At 40.8% G+C, this 22,210-nt stretch overlaps 1 protein-coding gene across 1 annotated transcript in view; it reads left to right on the top strand.

Annotated features, from left to right (window-relative positions):
- The window catches only part of INTS9 (integrator complex subunit 9), a 271,893-nt gene extending 252,977 nt beyond the window's left edge, over positions 1–18,916 (top strand). Inside the window, exon 15 of the mRNA XM_053711080.1 lies at positions 17,775–18,916. Coding sequence (XP_053567055.1) covers positions 17,775–17,951 — 177 coding nt within the window. The 3' untranslated portion in view covers positions 17,952–18,916. The remainder of the gene's footprint in view (positions 1–17,774) is intronic.
- The last annotated feature ends 3,294 nt before the right edge of the window (positions 18,917–22,210 follow it).

The raw sequence follows: 22,210 nt of genomic DNA, 5'->3' as shown, positions 1-22,210 counted from the left end.
AAATTTAAGGATTATTACACCTGTAATACCAACTTTGTAATCTACCTGATAAAGTGTCCGTGTGGGCGTGCCTATGTGGGCAAGTCCACCAGACGGGTAGGGGACCGCATCACGGAACATAAAAGCAATATTAGGTGCAAGGTATTGACTGCCCCAGTAGCATATCATTTTTTGCAAGCAGGGCATCATGTGAGCCAACTTCGCTTCCAAGTTATCGATCATGTTAAGACCCCTAGGCGGGGCGGTAACAGGACTCTGTTACTGAAACAACGTGAATCCTATTGGATTTTTAAGTTGGATACCTTGGAACCAAAGGGGATGAACCGAGAAATTGACTGGTCTATTTTCTATTGATGCCCTGCTTGCTCTCTCTATATATATGTATAGATGCGTGTATCTATGTGTATATATATGTAAAAAAAAAAATTTGGGGTACAATGAGTTATCACTCTCTGTCCCCCCCATATGTATATACTTTTTTCAACTTAGAGAAGAGCTACTAAAAAAAAGGGGGGGCTCCTATAGTCGTCTAACTATGAATTTAAAGTGTAGTTAGAAAGATGTTGATGTTTATTGTGAATTATTTTCCAGCATTTGCAGAGTGAACTATAATGCAAATATGTATTTTAGAACATGATTGAATTTTCTCTATGTCTGTATGTAATATCATCCTGATTGGATGATGTAAGTATGGAAATATTCTCTTGAGGCCTCCTTACATTTTAATTTTTGTTTTTAAATTTGCATGTCATGCCACCCTTGACCAGTAGAGGTCAATATAGTAGTGATATCAATGGGCCAATGTCATTATAAAGTATTGAAAGAGTTAATATGATGAAGCAATTACCTGGCCCAGCCTATTTAAACAGGTGTGGTGTGTGTGTTTGTTATCACATGACTAAGGGGTATTGACCCCGAAACGTTGTGGCTTTCTGTGTCTGATCCTGTTCAAATAAAAATTGGGATTCTAATCAAGAGGAGTTACCCTTGTTCTTTTTTATACTCTATTGATCTTCTAAGGAGACAGGGCAAAAAGCTTCAGAGAATTCATTGAGCATGCGTGTAAACATTGTGAATAATGCGCAGGCGTCAAACTATTGAAATTGCGGAGTATAATTTATGCAAAAAGCAGAGCATTATAGACCGCCCTTTGTATTGGGACAGATAATGTACGTCATAGTTGAAAATAAAATAGTTTTATTACATTATCGGAACTTCGTTTTGAAAAAACGGTAAGTATAATGGAGCGAGATTAATATGTTTTACAGATTAGATTTTTTAAAAAAAAAAGGGTAATTTGTGAAAAACTTTACCAATCCTTTTAACTAGCTCTGTTTTGCTGTGAAAAACGTATAAAATGGACTGAGATAAAGGCGGTCTGCAGGGGCTTAAAAATAGGCAGAGATTTATATTTTAGATGTTATAAATATTAATATAACAATATTGGTTGTGCAAAGCTGGAGAATGTGGGTAGTAAAGGCGTTATCATCTATATTTTTAAACAATAAACATTTTGTCCCTTTAAACCCCAAATTCCATTCCTTAAGAAAAAGATACGGCCAAATTTCATTCCCATATAGGGCTATATTACGAGTGGTGCTATATTCTACGCTTGCGTGTTAACGTTGCCAGACGGAGGCTTTTTGTGAGTGATATATTGCGCTCGTAATACACGTTAAAAGTAAAAAGTTAGCATGAGAGCGAAAAACCAACATATACATACATACACATATTTAGACATGTGTTTGGATATATATGTTAAAGCCCTTTGCAGCCCTCTTTTGTCATATACCTTATACCATATATCTTTGAGTCCTTTTATAAAAAAAAGTTTTTAAATGATTTTTATCAGACAGTGTTTATATGAGTGTAACTGTACTTTAACATGTATTTATGTTGTGTTTAATGCAACCTTTTTTTCTTCCCCTACCCTTTATTCGAGCTCTGAAGTTGCGCTAAGTCAATTAACGTAAATCTCGATTGAGCTCTCGTGTTCGTGTATACTTTCAACTTGTAATATTAGCACTATTTCTGACGTGAGCAAAAAGCTGAAAAAAGCTGATTTCGCTTGCTCGCTACTCCACTCTTAATCTAGCCCATAATGTTTAATTAAGCATAAGTAAAAATCGTTCCCTGCAATACGTTTGATAATAGCAGGGTTTCTCCACCCCAACCCTGAGAGGTTTGAGTACATTCTGTGGGATACAGAACCCTGACGCTCCTACATTCTGCACAGGGATTGGAGATCATTTATATTGGTCCCTAATGGCTACAACAATGGAACTATGAAAAGCAGCATCCCTTAGGTTTTTAAGGGGCTTTCCCAGGCTTGCAAAACAATCGGCTAGATTTAGAGTTTTGCGTTAGAAGGGGTGCGTTAGCTACGCGTGCTTTTTTTTTCCCTGCACCTTTTAAATACCGCTGGTATTTAGAGTTCACAGAATGGCTGCGTTAGGCTCCAAAAAGGGAGCGTAGAGCATAATTTACCGCCACTGCAACTCTAAATACCAGCGGTGCTTACGGACGCGGCCAGCTTCAAAAACGTGCTCGTGCACAATTCCCCCATAGGAAACAATGGGGCCATTTGAGCTGAAAAAAAACCTAACACCTGCAAAAAAGCAGCGTTCAGCTCCTAACGCAGCCTCATTGTTTCCTATGGGGAAACACTTCCTAAGTCTGCACCTAACAACCTAACATGAACCCCGAGTCTAAACACCCCTAACCTTACACTTATTAACCCCTAATCTGCCACCCCGCTATCGCTGACCCCTGCATTACACTTTTAACCCCTAATCTGCCGACCGCACACCGCCGCAACCTACGTTATCCCTATGTACCCCTAATCTGCTGCCCCTAACACCGCCGACCCCTATATTATATTTATTAACCCCTAATCTGCCCCCCTCCAACGTCGCTGCCACCTACCTACAATTATTAACCCCTAATCTGCCGACCGGACCTCACCGCTACTATAATAGTTATTAACCCCTAATCCGCCTCACTCCCGCCTCAAAAACCCTATAATAAATAGTATTAACCCCTAATCTGCCCTCCCTAACATCACCGACACCTAACTTCAAGTATTAACCCCTAATCTGCCGACCGGACCTCGCCGGTACTCTAATAAATGTATTAACCCCTAAAGCTAAGTCTAACCCTAACACTAACACCCCCCTAAGTTAAATATAATTTTTATCTAACGAAATAAATTATTTCTTATTAAATAAATTATTCCTATTTAAAGCTAAATACTTACCTGTAAAATAAACCCTAATATAGCTACAATATAACGAATAATTATATTGTAGCTATTTTAGGATTAATATTTATTTTACAGGCAACTTTGTATTTATTTTAACCAGGTACAATAGCTATTAAATAGTTATTAACTATTTAATAGCTACCTAGTTAAAATAATTACAAAATTACCTGTAAAATAAATCCTAACCTAAGTTACAATTAAACCTAACACTACACTATTAATAAATTAATTAAATAAAATACCTACAAATAAATACAATTAAATAAACTAACTAAAGTACAAAAAATAAAAAAAGAACTAAGTTACAAAAAATAAAAAAATAATTTACAAACATTATAAACAATTTTATGCTAATTACACCTACTATAAGCCCCCTAATAAAATAACAAAGCCCCCCAAAATAAAAAAAATGCCCTACCCTATTCTAAAATAAAAATTGAAAAGCTCTTTTACCTTACCAGCCCTTAAAAGGGCCTTTTGCGGGGCATGCCCCAAAGAATTCTGCTCTTTTGCCTGTAAAAAAAAACATACAATACCCCCCAAACATTACAACCCACCACCCACATACCCCTAATCTAACCCAAACCCCCCTTAAATAAACCTAACACTAAGCCCCTGAAGATCTCCCTACCTTATCTTCACCACGCCGGGTATCACCGATCCGTCCACAAGAGGCTCCAAAGTCTTCATCCAAGCCCAAACGGGGGCTGAAGAGGTCCATCATCCGGCTGAAGTCTTGATCCAAGCGTGGGGGTGAAGAGATCCATCATCCGGCTGAAGTCTTCTATCAAGCGGCATCTTCAATCTTCTTTCTTCCGGATCCATCTTCATCCCGCCGACGCAGAACATCCATCCTGGCCGACGACTTCCCGATGAATGACGGTTCCTTTAAGGGACGTCATCCAAGATGGCGTCCCTCGAATTCCGACCTCTCCAGCTTTGTATGCTGAATCAATGGTGCCGGGATTATACAAAGATATCACAATTAATATCCTTAAATCCCAATGTTCAACACTCTCTGATGTGGTGGTTAAATCATCAGCATTTAGTTCAAGGGGCCTCTTTTGTTCGGCCAACCTGGACTGTGATCACAACAGATGCGAGTCTTTCAGGTTGGGGAGCTGTCTGGGGATCTCTGACAGCACAAGGGGTTTGGAAATCTGAAGAGGCGAGATTACCAATCAATATTTTAGAACTCCGTGCAATTCTCAGAGCACTTCAGTTTTGGCCTCTGTTGAAAAGAGAACCGTTCATTTGTTTTCAGACAGACAATATCAAAACGGTGGCATATGTCAAACATCAGGGTGGGACTCACAGTCCCCAAGCTATGAAAGAAGTATCTCAGATACTTGTTTGGGCGGAATCCAGCTCCTGTCTAATTTCTGTGGTTCATATCCCAGGTGTAGACAATTGGGAGGCGGATTATCTCAGCCGTCAGACTTTACATCCAGGGGAGTGGTCTCTTCATCTGGATGTGTTTTCTCAGATTGTTCAGAAGTGGGTTCTTCCAGAAATAGATCTGATGGCTTCTCATCTAAACAAGAAACTTCCCAAATACCTGTCCAGGGATTCTCAGGCGGAAGCAGTGGATGCGCTGACACTTCCTTGGTGTTGTCAACCTGCTTATATCTTCCCTCCTCTAGTTCTTCTTCCAAGAGTGATCTCCAAAATCATCATGGAACAATCATTTGTGTTGCTGGTGGCTCCAGCATGGCTTCACAGGTTTTGGTATGCGGATCTTGTTCGGATGTCCAGTTGCCAACCTTGGCCACTTCCGTTAAGGCCGGACCTACTGTCTCAAGGTCCGTTTTTCCATCAGGATCTCAAATCATTGGTATGGAAATTGAACTCTTAGTACTAAGTCATAGAGGTTTCTCTCACTCAGTAATTAATACTATGTTACAAGCTCTTAAATCTGTCTCTAGGAAGATTTATTATCGAGTTTAGAAGACTTACATTTCATGGTGTTCTTCTCATAAATTCTCTTGGCATTCTTTTAGAATTCCTAGAATTTTACAGTTTCTCCAGGATGGTTTGGATAGGGGTTTGTCTGCAAGTTCTTTGAAGGGACAAATCTCTGCTCTTTCTGTTTTATTTCACAGAAAGATTGCTAATCTTCCTGATATTCACTGTTTTGTACAGGCTTTAGTTCGTATTAAGCCTGTCATTAAATCAATTTCTCCTCCTTTGAGTCTTAATTTGGTTTTGAGGGCGTTACAGGCTCCTCCATTTGAGCCTATGCACTCTTTGGACATTAAACTGCTTTCTTGGAAAGTGTTGTTCCTTTCGGCTATCTCTTCTGCTAGAAGAGTTTCTGAACTTTCTGCTCTTTCTTGTGAGTCTCCTTTTCTGATTTTACATCAGGATAAGGCGGTTTTGTGGACTTCATTTAAGTTTTTGCCTAAGGTTGTGAATTCTAACAACATTAGTAGAGAAATTGTTGTCCCTTTCTTGTGTCCTAATCCTAAGAATTCTTTGGAAAGATCCTTACATTCTTTGGATGTGGTAAGGGCTTTGAAATATTATGTGGAAGCTACTTAAGATTTCAGGAAGACTTCTAGTCTATTTGTTATATTTTCTTGTCCTAGGAAAGGTCAGAAGGTCTCTGCTATTTCCTTGGCTTCTTGGTTAAAGCTTTTGATTCTTCAAGCTTATTTGGAGTCGGGTCAGGCCCCGCCTCAGAGAATTACAGCTCATTCTACTAGATCAGTCTCCACTTCGTGGGCTTTTAAGAATGAAGCTTCAGTTGATCAGATTTGCAAAGCAGCGACTTGGTCCTCTTTGCATACATTTACTAAATTCTACCGTTTTGGTGTATTTGCTTCTTCAGAAGCAGTTTTTGGTAGAAAAGTTCTTCAGGCAGCTGTTTCAGTTTGATTCTTCTGCTGATGTTTTAAGTTTTTCTTTTCTTCATAAGAATAACTTATATTTTGGGTTGTGGATTATTTTTTCAGCATATGGCTGTTGTTTATTTTTATCCCTTCCTCTCTAGTGACTCTTGCGTGGAGTTCCACATCTTGGGTATTGATATCCCATACGTCACTAGCTCATGGACTCTTGCCAATTACATGAAAGAAAACATAATTTATGTAAGAACTTACCTGATGAATTAATTTCTTTCATATTGGCAAGAGTCCATGAGGCCCACCCTTTTTTTTTATGGTGGTTATGATTTTTTTGTATAAAGCACAATTATTTCCAAATTCCTTTGTTGATGCTTTTTACTCCTTTCTTTATCACCCCACTTCTTGGCTATTCGTTAAACTGAATTGTGGGTGTGGTGAGGGGTGTATTTATAGGCATTTTGAAAGAAATGAATTTATCAGGTAAGTTCTTGCATAAATTATGTTTTTCATGCTGATGGGGCAGTTCTAAGGTTCCTTCCTAAAGTGTTTTCGGAAAGAATATTTAGTCAGGAAATTGTTGTTCCTTTTCTTTGCCATAGTTCTTTTTTTCTGAAGAATGTTTGTTATACAACTTGGAGGTTGTGCCTGCTTTCAAATTTTATTTTCAGGCGACTAGGGAGATGTGATGTAGTGGTTAGCTCCACCACTCCTGAAGCAGGAGGTTGTGGATTGAATTCAGGTAGAGCTCCTGTTTCCCCATCTTCTTTTTTTTTTTTTTTTTTTTTAAATTCTTTTTATTGAGAGTATCGCACATGAAGAACCATAGTTACATCAGATATCAAAAAAACAAAAGAATCAAGCACCAACGCAGTTGGGCACATTGTCATATATTAAACTTTCAGCACAACCTTAGTTCCGATGCTTTTAACATATATATGTCATGAACCTTTCTCATATGTGTTTACCTCTCACAAATTTTGTATTTTATAACACTCCCCCCATTCCCACCCCTCTAGCCCCCTAAACTCTACCCAAACTGTCAAAACTCCCTCCCACACCCTGTAGACCCAAACCTAGAGTTCCCCTTGAAATAGCTTTTTAAGATTTCTCTTAGTGAGCAGCGTGAAGAGGGAAAAAAAAAAAAAAAGGGGGGAGAAGGAGGGAAAAAGAAGGGATGTTATTGTCTCTCCTGTCTCCCTCTCCTCCTGTAGTCTTTAGGAGTTCCTTGGATAAAGTATGTGCGCCCACTCGCCCCTCAAGGAGTTCTCCAAGAATATCTCAGAATGCTGAAATGGTAGTAAAATCTGTCTTTGAATCTGGAGTTCAAAGGTCAAAATCAGTCTGCGCCATTTCCTTAAAAACAGATTAAGCCTATTACCGACATCTACCCTGGTGTCTATCTGCTCTATAAATAAGTGTGTTTTCAGGATGTTACGAAAGTAAGCTATAGTAGGTCTTGTCCTCTTGGTCCAATGGTTTAGGATACATTTTCGCGCAAGTAGGATAGTCAGGGTCAGTTCCATGTCACAATGCTTATATTGAGCACCCCAATTTAGAAACAGGACATCCGTGGAATTGAGCGAGATCGGGATCTTCAATCTCTTGTTGATCCAGTATTGTAATTGGTGCCAGAATTGCCTTATCACTGGGCAATCCCATATGCAGTGCAACAGACCCGGGGCCTCTGCGGAACATTTAGAACATTTATTAGGGCAATTAGGTATCCACTTGACCAGTCTTTTAGGGTCAGGTAAGCTCTATGTAAAAATTTAGTTTGGGTTTCCCTGAGATTCACAGAGAGAGTCGCCTTTCTAACTTTCTCCAGTGCTCCCCGGGCCTTTTCCACTATAATCCCCGGGACCCCCTCTCTCTCCCATCCCATCACAGCAGACGACTGTATTTTCATCAGTCTATCCTGTAGAAAGGTTTGATAGATCTCTGATAGAGAGAATCTGCCCATCTTAAAAAGGGATTGTGTAAGTCGAAAAGGGGGACCATCCCAGAAGTCCGGATTATCTCTAATCAGTGTGTTCAAATAGTGACGCGCCTGCAAATAGGCATAAAAGTGGGCATTCGGAAGATTAAACTCCCTTTGCAGTATAGAAAAGGATTTTACCGAGCGAGTCAGGGGCTCCAACAAAGATCCCACCGACTTCAGACCCAGTTTCTCCCAGTGGTCAAAGGGTTTCATATCCACTCCCACTGGGAAGTCCGGATTATTGTGGAGGGGAAGAAAGACCGAGCTATGACAACTTCTTTTCAAAAATTTATGTGCCTGATGCCAGGCTCTTAATGGGTCACGGTATAGCAAGTTCATGCCCACCAATTTAGCCGCTCCCGATTTCGCCATGTGTGGCGCATATGCCAGGGAGATTCCCCCAAGGTCAGCACATTCCAAGCTGGGCCTATAGAAATGTTGTGTATCCACCTGCAAGTCCAGAACCAAACGGACCAGTGCTGCCCAGTTGTAAAGTTTAAAGTCCGGCAGGGAGAGACCCCCTTTCAGGTACGGCATAGATAACTTATCTGCCGATATTCGGGGCTTGCCCCCCTCCAGACAAAAAATCGTGTTGCCGCATTCAACAACTTCACATCTGACTTTGTCAGTAACAGAGGCAGCATGAGTAGCGGGTATAGAAGGCGGGGGAGAACCACCATCTTCACTAGGCTGATCCTACCCGCCAGCGACAAGGGAAGAGACTTCCAGCTTCTCATCAGGCTACAGAGCTTGGCACACAGGGGGGTTAGATTCATAGAGTATATCTTATTGGGATTAACAGGAATGTGGATTCCAAGATAAGTTAGACTCTGGGAGGCCGTTACAAACGGATAGTCATGCACACTGCCTTTTTTCTTATTTAACCACAAGATCTCTGATTTTTGCATATTGACCTTGTACCCCGAGAAGGAGCCAAAGTCACTCAAAGTTTGCAAAATCGAAGGGATATGCAGCTTCGGATCCTGCACAAACAACATCATGTCGTCTGCATATAATGCCAGCTGTTGGGGGACCCCTCCCATATTGATACCTGGGAAGATTTGGCGCAGCTTTATTGCCAGCGGCTCTAGGGCCATATTGAATAGTAGCGGCGACAGGGGGCAACCTTGTCTAGTGCCTCGCCCTAGAGTCACATTGGGGGAGAATGTGTTGTTTACACATATATTAGCAACGGGGGAGGAGTATAGGTTTTTAAGGAAAGATGTAAAGGGACCTGAGATATTGAACTTGGCCATAGTGTGGAACAAGTGACTCCACTCCACCCTATCAAAGGCCTTCTCTGCGTCCAAGGACAGCAGAAAGGCCTCCGGAAGCGGTTTGTCCACTCCATTGTGATTTCCATTCCAAAAATAACTAATCAAGTGTAGCACTCGTCGGATATTAACTACTGATGATCTCGCATGCATGAAGCCTGTTTGGTCTTCGTGGATCACCTCTGGTAAGATGAATTTGAGGCGCTCTGCCAGTAGTTTCGTAAGAATCTTATAGTCTGCATTAAGCAGCGATATCGGTCTATAGGATTCAGGGAGGAGAGTGTCTTTTCCCGCTTTAGGGATGAGGGTAATATAAGCCGCAGAGAATGAACTGGACGGAGTGTCGGCCGCCGAAAAGTATTTCGTGAACAGGTCCGTCAATACTGGGACTACCTGTGGTTTCAGCATTTGGTAGAACTCAATGGGCAGACCATCAGGGCCGGCTGCTTTGCCCAAGGCTAGCGATGTTATCATTCTACCTACTTCCTCCCAAGAGATAGGCGCATTCAGTTTGTCCAACTGATCGTCTGAGATCCGTGGTAAGTGAACAGAGCTCCAGAAGTCTCTCAGAACCTCTTCAGGACAGTTTTGGTCACTGGTGTAAAGCCGATAGTAGTAGGAGGCAAATGCCTCCGCTATTCTCTTGGGTTCTCTGACCACTTTGTCTCCATCCCTGAGGGCAGGTATAAAGCGTTTTGAGGTTTTTAAATTGACCAAGGAAGCCAACAACCTACCCGACCTGTCACCATACCTGTAGTATTTACCTCTGGTCCTTAAAAGGGTCCGAGATGTCTGATAAGCCAGAAGTGCGTCATATTCGTTTTTGACAGCAATGTATTTCTGGTGATGTGACCTCGTGGGCCCATTACGATAGGTTAAATAGGCGGCAGCTAAGCTATTTCTGAGTGCTTCCAGTCTCTCTGCATGTATTTTCCTTTTGCGGGAAAGAAAGGCCAAAATGTTCCCTGCTAGCACCACCTTCGCAGTTTGCCAGAAGAGTTCGGGCGTTGCAAGATGTTGCGCATTGGTCGAGTGGAAATCATCCCAACTCTTGACCATGTACTGCTGGAACTCCTGAGATGTGATTAGGTATTGTGGGAACCTGAGAGTTCGCCTCTCGTTTGGCGGATCTACAGCATCAAGGAAGAGCCCCACAGGGGCGTGATCAGACACCATTACCTCTCCTATGTTGGTATCTATGATCCGAGGGATCAAAGAGTTGGAGGTTAGAAACATGTCAATGCGGGACATTGTGGGCAAAGCCCGGGAGACACAGGAATAATCTCTTCCATCCGGATAGAATTTGCGCCAGATGTTAACAACATCCAGAGAAGAAGTTAGAGCTTTAAAAATTTCAAATTCAAATTTACCATCCGATTTAACATGCGGTCCAGGGGCGGCCCTAGAGGCGTCCCTAAGCTTGTCACACTGCGGGTTGGGAGCCAAGTTAAAATCCCCTCCAATGATAAGGGCAGAGCCCAGAAAAGGAGTCAGGACTCCAATCAGATTTTTCCAGAACGTCCTATCCCTCTGGTTGGGGGCATAAACATTACATAGAACATATTTTTTATTGGCTATTGTGGTCTGTACAATAAGGTACCAGCCCTCCGGGTCTTTAGTCACTACCTTGTCTGTGAGGTCTAGTTTCTTCCCAAATAAAATTGCTACACCCCGGCTGGCACTCTTGTATGAAGCAAACTCAGCTCTACCCACCCAGTCTCTCTCTAGCTTAGCATGTTCAATGTCAGTCAGGTGCGTCTCTTGCAAGAACGCGACATCTGCTCTTTTTTTCCTCAATTGAGTAAGTATGGTCTTTCTCTTTACAGGGGAGTGAATACCCCCCACATTCCAGGAGTATATATTAAATTATAGTATTAAATAAGATACCTCGAGAGAGAGAGGAAGAGAGACAAAAAAAAAAAAGGGGGGGGGTGGGGAAGGAAGAGGGAGAGGATAGAGGGTCTTCACGCTGTCACATACCTCCTGGTAGACTTTTGTTCTCCAGTGTAATACAGGGTCTCGTATGCTGCAAAAGGACAACAAGGAACAGAGTGTCAACCAAATACTATCAGCACATCTGATATCAGTGAGCAGCTTGCTACAGCTTAACTTGCTTAACAGACATTCCACCCCAGATCCTAAGAGCCCATGCTGCAGGTCCAGGGGAAGGCTATTCCAACCCCCAGGTAGTAGTTGTAAATGCAACATAGAAAGACCAATGGGTAAACAACTTATCAGATTCCCAACCATGTAACACCTTGCTCCCTGAGTGATCCTGACACAACATAATGGGTTTAACATACAATATTCAGTGATCTCAGGAGACACAGATATAAGATGGATAAGCATCAACAGATTAAACATTGCATAAGAAAGTAAGCCCGTGTTGCTGGGCATTGGTCTCGGTATTATTACTATAAGCAATTTCAGGAACTCAAACATTAAACTTATATACAATCTAAACTTATTAAGTATCAACAGAGGTGCCCAAAGATTGGGCAGCCACTTTCTAGTTTCGGCTGCTTCAGCCATTTAACACATTATATTGAAGAAAGCGTAAGCATTGCGAGTATGTCAAAGTCCTCATCCCTCCCCACCTCTTGCTCTCCCTGGGCTCATTCCTCCATATTCTACATCTAGAAATGCCTGCGCCGTTTCTGGTGAATCAAAAAATTTGGGTCCCCTCGGGGTCGAGATTTTCAATTTGGCAGGGTATAGCAAGTAAGCCTGTCTACCTTCACGGTGTAATCTGGAGCATAGCGCAGAGAATTCTCTACGCCTCTTCATCAAGTCTACTGAATAGTCCTGAAACAGCAGGAGCCTGGAGTTATCATAGGTTAAGTTCTCTACTCTTCTATATGCCCTCAAAATTGTAAGTTTAGTTTGGAAATGGAGGAACTTTATCATTATTGGGCGGGCTTGAGCATCGCGATCCATGGCGAGTCTTTCTGGGCCTACCCTGTGTGCCCTTTCAACACTCCCCACTAACCTTTCAGTTGGGATATCTAGCAGTGTTGGGAGAACAGTTTCCACAAATTTTAAAATCTCTGTTGGTTTAATCGATTCAGGGAGCCCCAGTAGGCGAATATTATTGCGCCTTGAGCGATTCTCGAGGTCATCAATTTTTTGCTGCAAAGCTAAAGAGTGTTTTTCTAGGGCCTCTAATTTACTAGTGGTAGCGACCTATGTGTCCTCAAGGTCAGAGATCCTGGTCTCTGCTTCAGTTACTCTAGTGGAGAATTGCTTCACCTCCTCCGCCAGGGTATCTACTCCCTTTTGGAGGTTCTCTATTTTGGGCAAAAACAGGGTAGAAATCTGCTTAACTATAGGGTGTGGGTCAAGTAAAGTGTGGTCTTGCTGAACCTCATAAGAAGGTCCCTGGGTTACAGCTTCTGATCCCTGTTTGGCTCTGCACTCTGCATTCTTATTGCGATTTGCCATTGGGTCCTGTATAAGATATTTCTCCATGCACACACAGCTATGTTTTAAGGTATGTTATACATCAGATTTCTTACCAAAAAAGCAATGAATTTGTGAAGGTCACACTAAATGTAGTCCCCCTAACGTAACCTATGATCTAGGAGCAAAAGGGAGATTAGGCCTATATGCTTATACTGTGAAAAAAACCCTCTTAGGGCTGAGCTTATTTCTACCACAAATACAAGGATGAACAAAACACAGTGCCTATTAAATCACCAATTTAAAAAGTACAGTGAGCCTGTAGAAAATAAAAGGAAGGTTAGACACATCAATACCATCCAAAGCATTTGTCATAAAAAGTTCCTTTTCAGTCTTCGTCCACTTACGTGGCCCTAGAGCCACTGCCGTGAGCAATGGTCACAAAATGTACTGAGCAATGTGGCCCTTATAGAGAGTAATATGTCACAAGCCGTGAGCAGAGAAGTGAACCTTTGAGTGGCCAAAAAAGTTTATGTTCCACCACCCCAATATTCTGTTAGCCTCACAGGCACCAGCAGGTACTTAGCCTGATAGTCTTTAGGGAGCAGTGAAAAACAAAGTTTGCTCTTTCAAGGCTGTGCACGAACAGGGTTCTGCAACAACAAATAGCTGGATGTACTACAGTTCAGCCCTGATTTAGCCGTTCCCTGATGTTTCCCAAGTAGAGGCTTCAGTGATATGGGAATAAAAAGTGCTGGAGGCCGCCCCACGTGTCTGTTCCACAGGTGTATGGTGTAGAGATATGCCCCAGCTATATTATGGGTGCTGCGGGGAGCTCATTTAACTATTTGTCCCAAACCTAGGGCCTTCTTGCTTGCCCTATTTCTCAATACTCCCAAAAGCAAGGGGGGCCCCAGTTCCACAAGTTGACCCAGCAAGGTGCCACTAAGTAGTAAAGAATGTCTGTCGGGCCGTGTTAAAGTCTTACCAACCTCCACTGCAAAGGCCGTCACCATCCATGTGTCCGCATCAGCCAAGGAGTGCCCCGATATAGGCCAGAAGAGCCCTCTGCCAGCATATACCCCAGTTCCAGGTTGGGTAGTGGCGTTCTTCTCCTAGGTTGTCACACAGCGTGGGGCAAGTCTGTAGTGCCCTCTGATGCTTACCGCTGCGCTCCCCGCAGGCCTCCGGTAGCGAAACGTGTCCTGTGCCGCCTGGATATATGAATCCGCTCCTCCGGCACCACCGATGTAAGTGGCACCCGTTTCAGCTGCAGCGGCTAACTGAAGTCACTCCTCCCAACCAATTCACTGTGTCCGCTTCACTCCACAGCGGTGTACACAGCTCCTTCCCTCTCTGCCTCAGGACGCCAATATGGCCGCTCCCGCGAAGGGAGCCAAGATTCTTCACGGACCTCCGTGGGAGAAGATGTTTAATTACCGCCTCTTCAGTGCCCAGACACGATGGCTGTCAAGGGCAGTTAGGCTCGGGCAAAGATTGAGGCTGAAGCCGATAAAAAGCACTCAATTTAGGTGTACTGTGCACGGGGCTTCACACTCACGCTGCTGCTCTTAAGCCCGCCCCACCAGAAGTCGACAGTTTCTTTTTTATATAAACCTCAGGCACCTCTGCACCTTGTGTTTCTTTCTTTCTCTCCTTTCCTTTGGTCAAATGACTGGGGATTGTGGGTAAGGAAGTGATACTTATCAGCTTTGCTATGGTGCTCTTTGCCTCCTCCTGCTGGCCAGGAGTGATATTCCCAATAGTAATTGATGATGATCCGTGGACTCACTGTGTCAAGAAATAAAAAAAAATTATCAGGTAAGCATAGGTAGGCACAGAAGCATGAATGTGCCATTTTTTTATTAAGACTTTTTTATCTTTAAAGCTTATTGTTAATTTTCTTTGCTAAATTATCATCTTGTTTACCAACTAAAAAACAAAGTATATATTCACAATTAAAGGGACAGTCAACTCCAAAAATTTTATTGTTTAAAAACATAGATAATTCCTTTATTACCCATTCCCCAGTTTTGCATAACCAACACTGTTATATTAACACAAATTTTACTTCTGTGATTACCTTGTATCTAAGATTCTTTTGATAGCTCCCTGATCACATGATTATTTATTTATTGTCTATTGACTTGCATTTTAGCCAATTAGTGCTGTGTTGTGCACAACTCAACGGGCGTGAACACACTGTTATCTATATGGCCCACATGAACTAGTAGTCTCCTGATGTGAAAAGCAAATAAAAAAGTCTGTGATTAGAGGTTTGAATGTTATAAATTATATTAATATAACAATGTTAGTTGTGGAAAGCTGGGGAATGGGTAGTAAATGTGTTATATATTTATATATATTTTTTTAAAATAACAATTTTTGTGTTGACTGTCCCTTTAAGCACTGCTTTGCAAATGATCTGCGTTTTAAATGATCATTTTGTCAGTTGCTTTGTAATGCAACCCAGCGACAAGCTTCTTGAGTATATTTATTTTATATCCATTGCTGTTGCTAAATAAGGACAGATATAAACGAGCTTCTGCCCTGATCAAGCCAACACTGTGAGCTAAATTGATTAAAGGGCCATTATACACTCATTTTTCTTTGCATAAATGTTTTGTAGATGATCTATTTATATAGCTCATCAAGTTTTTAGTTTTTTTTTAATGTATAGTTTTGCTTATTTTTAAATAACATTGCTCTGATTTTCAGACTCCTAACCAAGCCCCAAAGTTTTATGTGAATACCGTCAGCTACCTTCTCCAGCTTGCTCCTGTTTGTGTAAAGGGTCTTTTCATATGCGAAAGAAGGGGGAGGGGGGAGTGTCTTATTTCCCACTTGCAGTGGGCTTTCCAGCTACCTTTTCAACAGAGCTAAACTGTTAGCTGCTAAGTAAGTTTTTAAACAGTTTTATACTGGATTTTTATATCAGTATCTGTGCATCTTATTCTTTATAGTAGTGTCTATTACATGCAGTTATATGAAAATGAGTGTATACTGTCCCTTTAAGCCTCATTTGTAGCTTTTTTTGTCTATATGAAGCAGGTCCACATTAGTGAGCCTGCTGCCACATATTTAAGAAGCAGAAACTGCTTCTTTTTCCTCTCCGTTCACGATGACGGTCTCTGCTCTAGCACAATTAGTTGCACCGGAGTAGGGGGCGGCATTTCACAAGAATCCTCTTGTGCAATGTTACATTTTGCTGTATGATTCAACATCGCAAGTGCAGACGGACAGGTTCACTACTTGTTAACCTGTCTGCCTGCTGGGATAATAAATCTTGCCCTGTGTAGCATGTTGCAGTGTTAGTGTACAAAATTATGTAGTATTCACTCCACCCTCTCTTTGAGCAAGGAAAATGTCACAATTGTCATCGTTGACTACAATAAAAGTGGACAATATAAATCATCAGTACAGTTAAATAAGCATTTTATATGATCTTCATGTTTGAGTTTAATATTACTTTAACTCTTTCCTGTGGGCTGATTCTCCGCTTTGGTCACCAGGTTATTTCTGCTGCTATGTCGGTAGGAATATTGCATGTTACCTGCCAGTTTGTCTCCTGCAATACACAATCCGCTTTGCTCTGCTCCTTCGTACAATCCTGTTTGCGGCTGAAAGGAATTCATTTGAAATGCGCCATGCTTGAGCAAGTTTAATAATATTGTGTGCAGCAGAAATATCATAAGCAAAAGTGCCAAAGCGCAGCTCAAGTATCCAGTTAGCTATACTGTAGCAGAATGCTCCTATGAGACAGAGTTTATGCCGCTGTATAATCATCTGCAAAAAGACTTTCTAATACACTTGCAATCACACTAAGTAAGCAGCGCTGTGAGGTCATTAAAGGGACATTAAGCACCTTTTGCTTTTAGAGAGGGGGAAAAAAATCAACTTAGTTTTTCTTCTGAATGCTGAAATTCAAAGAGCTGGTTTAGGCATTTTTTAACCACTTGTTTGTTAGTTTGCTAGTTACACACACCTTAGTGATTTAACCCCCCTAGCCACCAGTAACAAGCACAGAAAATGATTTAAACCCTTGGTTGCTAGTAAACATACCCCCCATAACAAGTAAAGCACATAATTTAACCCTTTATGCACTGATGATTTATTATGTTTTTATACATAGAAAATTACCTTGTCCCCTGTGGGCACTGAGCCTTCATAAGCGTGCACTAGTTATTTCTCTTTATTATGTGTTTGATGGTTCATTCCAGGAATAAATGATTGTGAGCCAAAATACTTTTTCAGATTAGTAACTCATTTTTGGATATGTTCACTATCTATCTGTCTATCTATCCATTCCTCTATCTCTATCCATTTAATTATTTTTACTTTTTTGCAAAAAAGAAAAATAAACAAATCAATATTTAAAGGAACAGTCAACACCAAAATGATTATTGTTTAAAAAGACAGATAACGCCTTTACTACCCATTCCCCAGCTTTTGCACAACCAACATTGTTATAGTAATCTACTTTATAACATTTAAACCTCTATATTTCTGCCTGTTTCTAAGCCACTATAGACAGCCTCTTATCACATGCTTTTTTATTAGCTTTTCAGAACAATAGACTGCTAGTTAATGTGGGCTATATAGATAACATTGTGCTCACTCTCAGAGTTGTGCACAACACTGCACTATTTGGCTAAAATGCAAGTCAGAATATAATAAAAACAAGTCATGTGATCAGGGGGCTGCCACAAGAGGCTTAGATACAAGGTAAACACAGAGGTAAAAAGTATATTAATATAACCGTTAGTTATGCAAAACTGGATAATGGGTAATAAAGGGATTTTCTATCTTTTTTTAAACAATAACATTTTTGGACACTGTCCCTTTAAACATAAAATAAAAAGAAGGAATAAATCCAAATTTAAATACATTGAAGTTCATGTTCTATGTGTAACCAGTAGCACATTTTATTATTCTAACATTTTGTTTGAGATTACATGACCATCCTATGGAGATTCTCCTGTGTGTTAACGTTGCATCTGCCTTTTGTATCTTAGCAGGGATTTAGTGATGTGAAGATCGAGGATACCGCAAAGGGTCACATTGTTCATTTGCAAGAAGCAGAGACTCTTATACAGTTTGAGGAAGATTCCACCCATATAATTTGTGAGCACGACGAGCGGCTGAGGGTCAGACTACGGGACCTGGTGCTCAAATTTTTGCAGAAGTTTTAATTTATTTCAAGTCAAAGATGATAGTTATTTTTTTGGCTGAAATCCAAGGAGATCAGACTCTTTCAATATCTCTTCAGCTGTAATCTCTACCAGGAATGTTGCCACTGGCGGTGGTTCATATTGGATAATCTCTGTGTTTTAGGCATATTTTGCTGCATAAAGCATCTGATATTGAATCCTGTGAAATATTTAGACTGAAGAAACCATGAAAGAAATATAAACTTGTGCTTTAATTTCCAAAAAGGAATGAGACCACTTACAGAAGGATTTGAGAAAGCCAAGGAACCACAGCTCCAAAAATGTTACTTCTTGCATCTAACTTTTTGTTCTACATACACCTATGTATACATTTTATCCCTGGTTTCTAAAAAAAAATGTGTGTTCCCCTCTGCATTTTGGCTCCTAAGCTTTATATAAATATCTAAACCCAAGAATCACATAACATACATTCCTCATAGTGTATGTGTTAGACGTACATATCATTAAAGAGACTTGAAACCTAAGATTTTTCATTCATGATTCAGATAGAGCATTCAATTTTAAACAACTTTCCTATTTTTTATCTGTTATCAAATTTACTTTATTCTCTAGGTATGCTTTGTTGAAGAAGAAGCAACGGACGTCTGGGAGCTATCTGAACACCTCGGATGAACCAATGGCATCATGCATATATGTGCAGCCACCAATAAGCAGCTAGCTCGTAGCAGTATATTGTTACTCTTGTGCCTACCTAATTATTCTCTTGAACCAAAAACACCAAGATAATGATGCAAAGTAGATAACAGAAGTAAATTGGAAAGTTGTTCAAAAACTGCATGCTCTGTTGGAATCATGAAAGTTTAATTTTGCCTTTTACATAACCATTTTGTACAATATTGCTACTGATTTTGTATGTATTCACACCTTTACTGAATTTTACTTTAGAGTATTTAAGTATTGTTGAATCATAAAATAACTTTTTAATATTTTTTGCATATTGGTCTTTAATATTTGGTGAAATGTGTTTGACAATTAATAATGAAAACTTAGCTTAGTCTTTGTTTACCCAGAAAAAGCAGGTAATCTCTGTGACAATAATACTAAGTAGTAGGTGATCTGGCATAGGTAGTGCACTAACTTGCAGAATTCAGGTGGAGAATGCGTGCATAGGTCAACAGAGGTAGTCATATTGTCTTTACATTACACATTACAAAAGAATGCACCTACAGGGCTTATTTAGTAACAACATCTTACATGCATTTTTAAATGTGAACATTAGCTTGCCAGCATATTTATAGTAATCATGAAGCTATTGGAGAAATTAAAATGTACTAATTTGGGTTTTGATTTGTACTTAATTTTAATGTGTAAGTTTTAACTGTGCTAAATGCAGTCCTCGGTGATAAGCCGCTTTTATTATGAGCCCTAATACTTTGAAAGTATCTTTCAGGGTTCTCAAGGGTTATCATCTTTTATTACTACATTCATTTAGGACTATGTCTATGAAATACATTTTAAAGCTGGTAGCTTACACGCCCAGAAAGGTTTAATAGTTTTAGACCAGCATTTAGGTCATTGTTTAAATGTTTTGTATATGCAGTTAGGTTTATTAGAGGAATCCTTTGGGAAGGATGATTTACTACTTGGGAAAGGGAAATGGTAAAAGAAGAAATCACTGTAGAAATCTCCAGTGATAACTGAACATTAGAAAATTAAGACAAGAATGGAAATGGTCAACAAATTTTTAGGTTAAGCTGTTGGGGGGTGATAAATGATCTCTACTCAGCTGAAAACAAAAGTAATGGTCTGATATTACAGCACTTGAAAATTAGGTACTGGAGAGAGCCTTTCTTGTGCTGTCTGTCAGTAATTTTAGATCTTGGTGTGTCAGATGTTCAGTTATGCATGAATTTCCCTCCAGGATACCGAAAAGAGGTAAATTATAATTATGGTTTTATCAATGTTGTACCCAAGAAAGGAAAACTTGGCTTGAGAGTTTCTGCATCCTTATCTGATGGAAGTCAGCTGATTAACACTTTGGCCCAAAAATATATACACATTTCATACAACCTATTGAATGTGGATTTAGCAGATGCACCACCATTTTTTTTAAATATTAAGTTATCGGACCCATTTTTGTTTTTACAGCAGCTTATAATCATAAAACAATGCTTTATAGAACCAATTGGTCACCTATAATTTCCAGTTGAGGCTTGATAATGGTTTGTGTGCAGGCCAAAACTGGCCAGTGTTTATTTTTGTCCAGATGCAGAGGAATCGGATAGCAGCCATGAAAAGTAGTAATGGCAGTGGTACTCTGGAGTGATTTTGTTTACATTTCTGACAGTGTGAGGTCAAGATGTCTGACTATAAAGGGTTTTTGAGTGCTCAAAGCTAAAGCAGTCTTTTTAAGGACTTATCTGGGATAGTTATTTTTTTCTCACTTAATCCATGAATCTTTGTCCATCTTAATATGAGTAGAGTCCACTGCTTCATTCCTTACTTGTGGGAATACAGAACCTGGCCACCAGGAGGAGGCAAAGACACCCCAGCCAAAGGTTTAAATACCTCCCCCACTCCCCTCATCCCCCAGTTATTCTTTGCCTTTCATCACAGGAGGATGGCAGAGAAGTGTCGGAAGGCTCAGAGTAGTCTCTTATGGATGGTAGTTCTCTTCACTATGGGACTGGAGTTTTAAGTAGTCTTGTCAGCCTCTCAGTGAGAGCATTGACGAAGGTTAGGGTCTGGAGATGCAGGGAGAGTCTTTCTGCAAAACCATCCAGATTCGTATTAACAGCTCCTAAGCAATCAGTGTTGACGAGTTTCACTGCCTGCTTCTATCACTCAAGTCTATGTCAGGTGCGATGCTACAAGACTGTCAAACTTGAGAGGCTGTGTGTCTGTTCCACGTCGATGATTCTGATAAGATTGTTTCATGTTATTTCCTATGATAACGTAAGAAGACAGGATCACAGTGTGACTCCTTTATCTGCAATGGAATCAAGGGTTAATATCTCCGGAAGGGGATTATTGAACAGGGGGGATTTATACATGATTTGCTTTATTATGTTTTATGCTGCAACATGTGTGAGATGAGGCTGTGGCAGATGTGAGAACATTCAGTTTTTTTACTTTCGTTTGAATAACTGCGCAGCCTGTCAATTTGGCGCGCTTTCTTCCTGCAGCAGGGGTGGTCCTGCATGGCAATCAATGTGACCGTGTGTGGCCTCATTAACTTCCTCTTTCCTGACCGAGTGGTTTACAGGAGACAAAGCGGTTTCTTTGTGGGGCCTAGGTCATAGGAGGTAGTGAGTGCCCCAGCCATTGGGGGTATAAAGGTGCCATTTAATATTTTTCTGTAGTCTATGGTAAAAGCGCAAGCTATGGAGGACTCTGATGCATTAGAGGGTACTCCCTCTTTAACCAAATCTAATACCTGTTTTTATTGTGAGGAGGCTACCGTGTATCCGCCTGTTCATTAATGTTCCACATGCCTTGATAAAGTAGTTATATCCAAAAATAACAAGATGTTTAGTACTACTGAGCCATCCACCTCTGAGGGGTCTCTGTCCCGCAAGGTGCGTTCCCTGCAATCGTCTCCTATTACACATGCAGCTCTCCATTGCACTACCAATCCTCTTTCGGGAGGGGCCCTCTTACCGCTAGACCTTTCTGAACAGTTGCAAACGGTAGTGTCTGCGGCCTTTAGTGCTTTACCTCGCCCTGCTAAGCACAAGCAAAAGGTTAAATACTGCTATCCTTCCCAGGGGTTATTTCCAATTTGTTGGATTTATCTGATACTAGATTTTCCGCTGATGAAGACACCTCTGATATTTCAGAGGTGGCTCTTTCTAAATCGGCTGCCTCTAAGCCTCTGGCTGCGGAGGAATCAGACTTTAGATTTAGGATAGAGCACCTACGCTTTCTGTTAAAGGAAGTGTTGGCTACTTTAGGGGAACTTTCTATTCCTAAGCTTAATAAGGTTTATGAGGACAGGGTGGTACCACAAACTTTCCCGGTTCTCGTAAAGATGGCAAATATTATTAAGAATGAATGGAAAAGACTTGGATCTTCTTTTTCCCCTTCTTCCTGACTCTTAATTAGAGTTGTGGGGATCTGTCCCTAAGATGGATGGTGCTATCAACACACTTGCTAAACGTACCACTATCCCACTTGAGCATAGTTTGTCGTTTATGGAGCACATGGATAAGAAGCGAGAAACTCCTGTTAAGAAAAATCTTTCAGCACACAGGATTTTTCAGCCTGCAGCGACGTTTGGT

This window comes from Bombina bombina, chromosome 4, assembly GCF_027579735.1.
Source record: "Bombina bombina isolate aBomBom1 chromosome 4, aBomBom1.pri, whole genome shotgun sequence".
Classification (NCBI taxonomy): domain Eukaryota; kingdom Metazoa; phylum Chordata; class Amphibia; order Anura; family Bombinatoridae; genus Bombina; species Bombina bombina.
The sequence above is the reverse complement of the archived record's forward strand: the minus strand, read 5'-3'. Positions and strand labels throughout refer to the sequence as shown.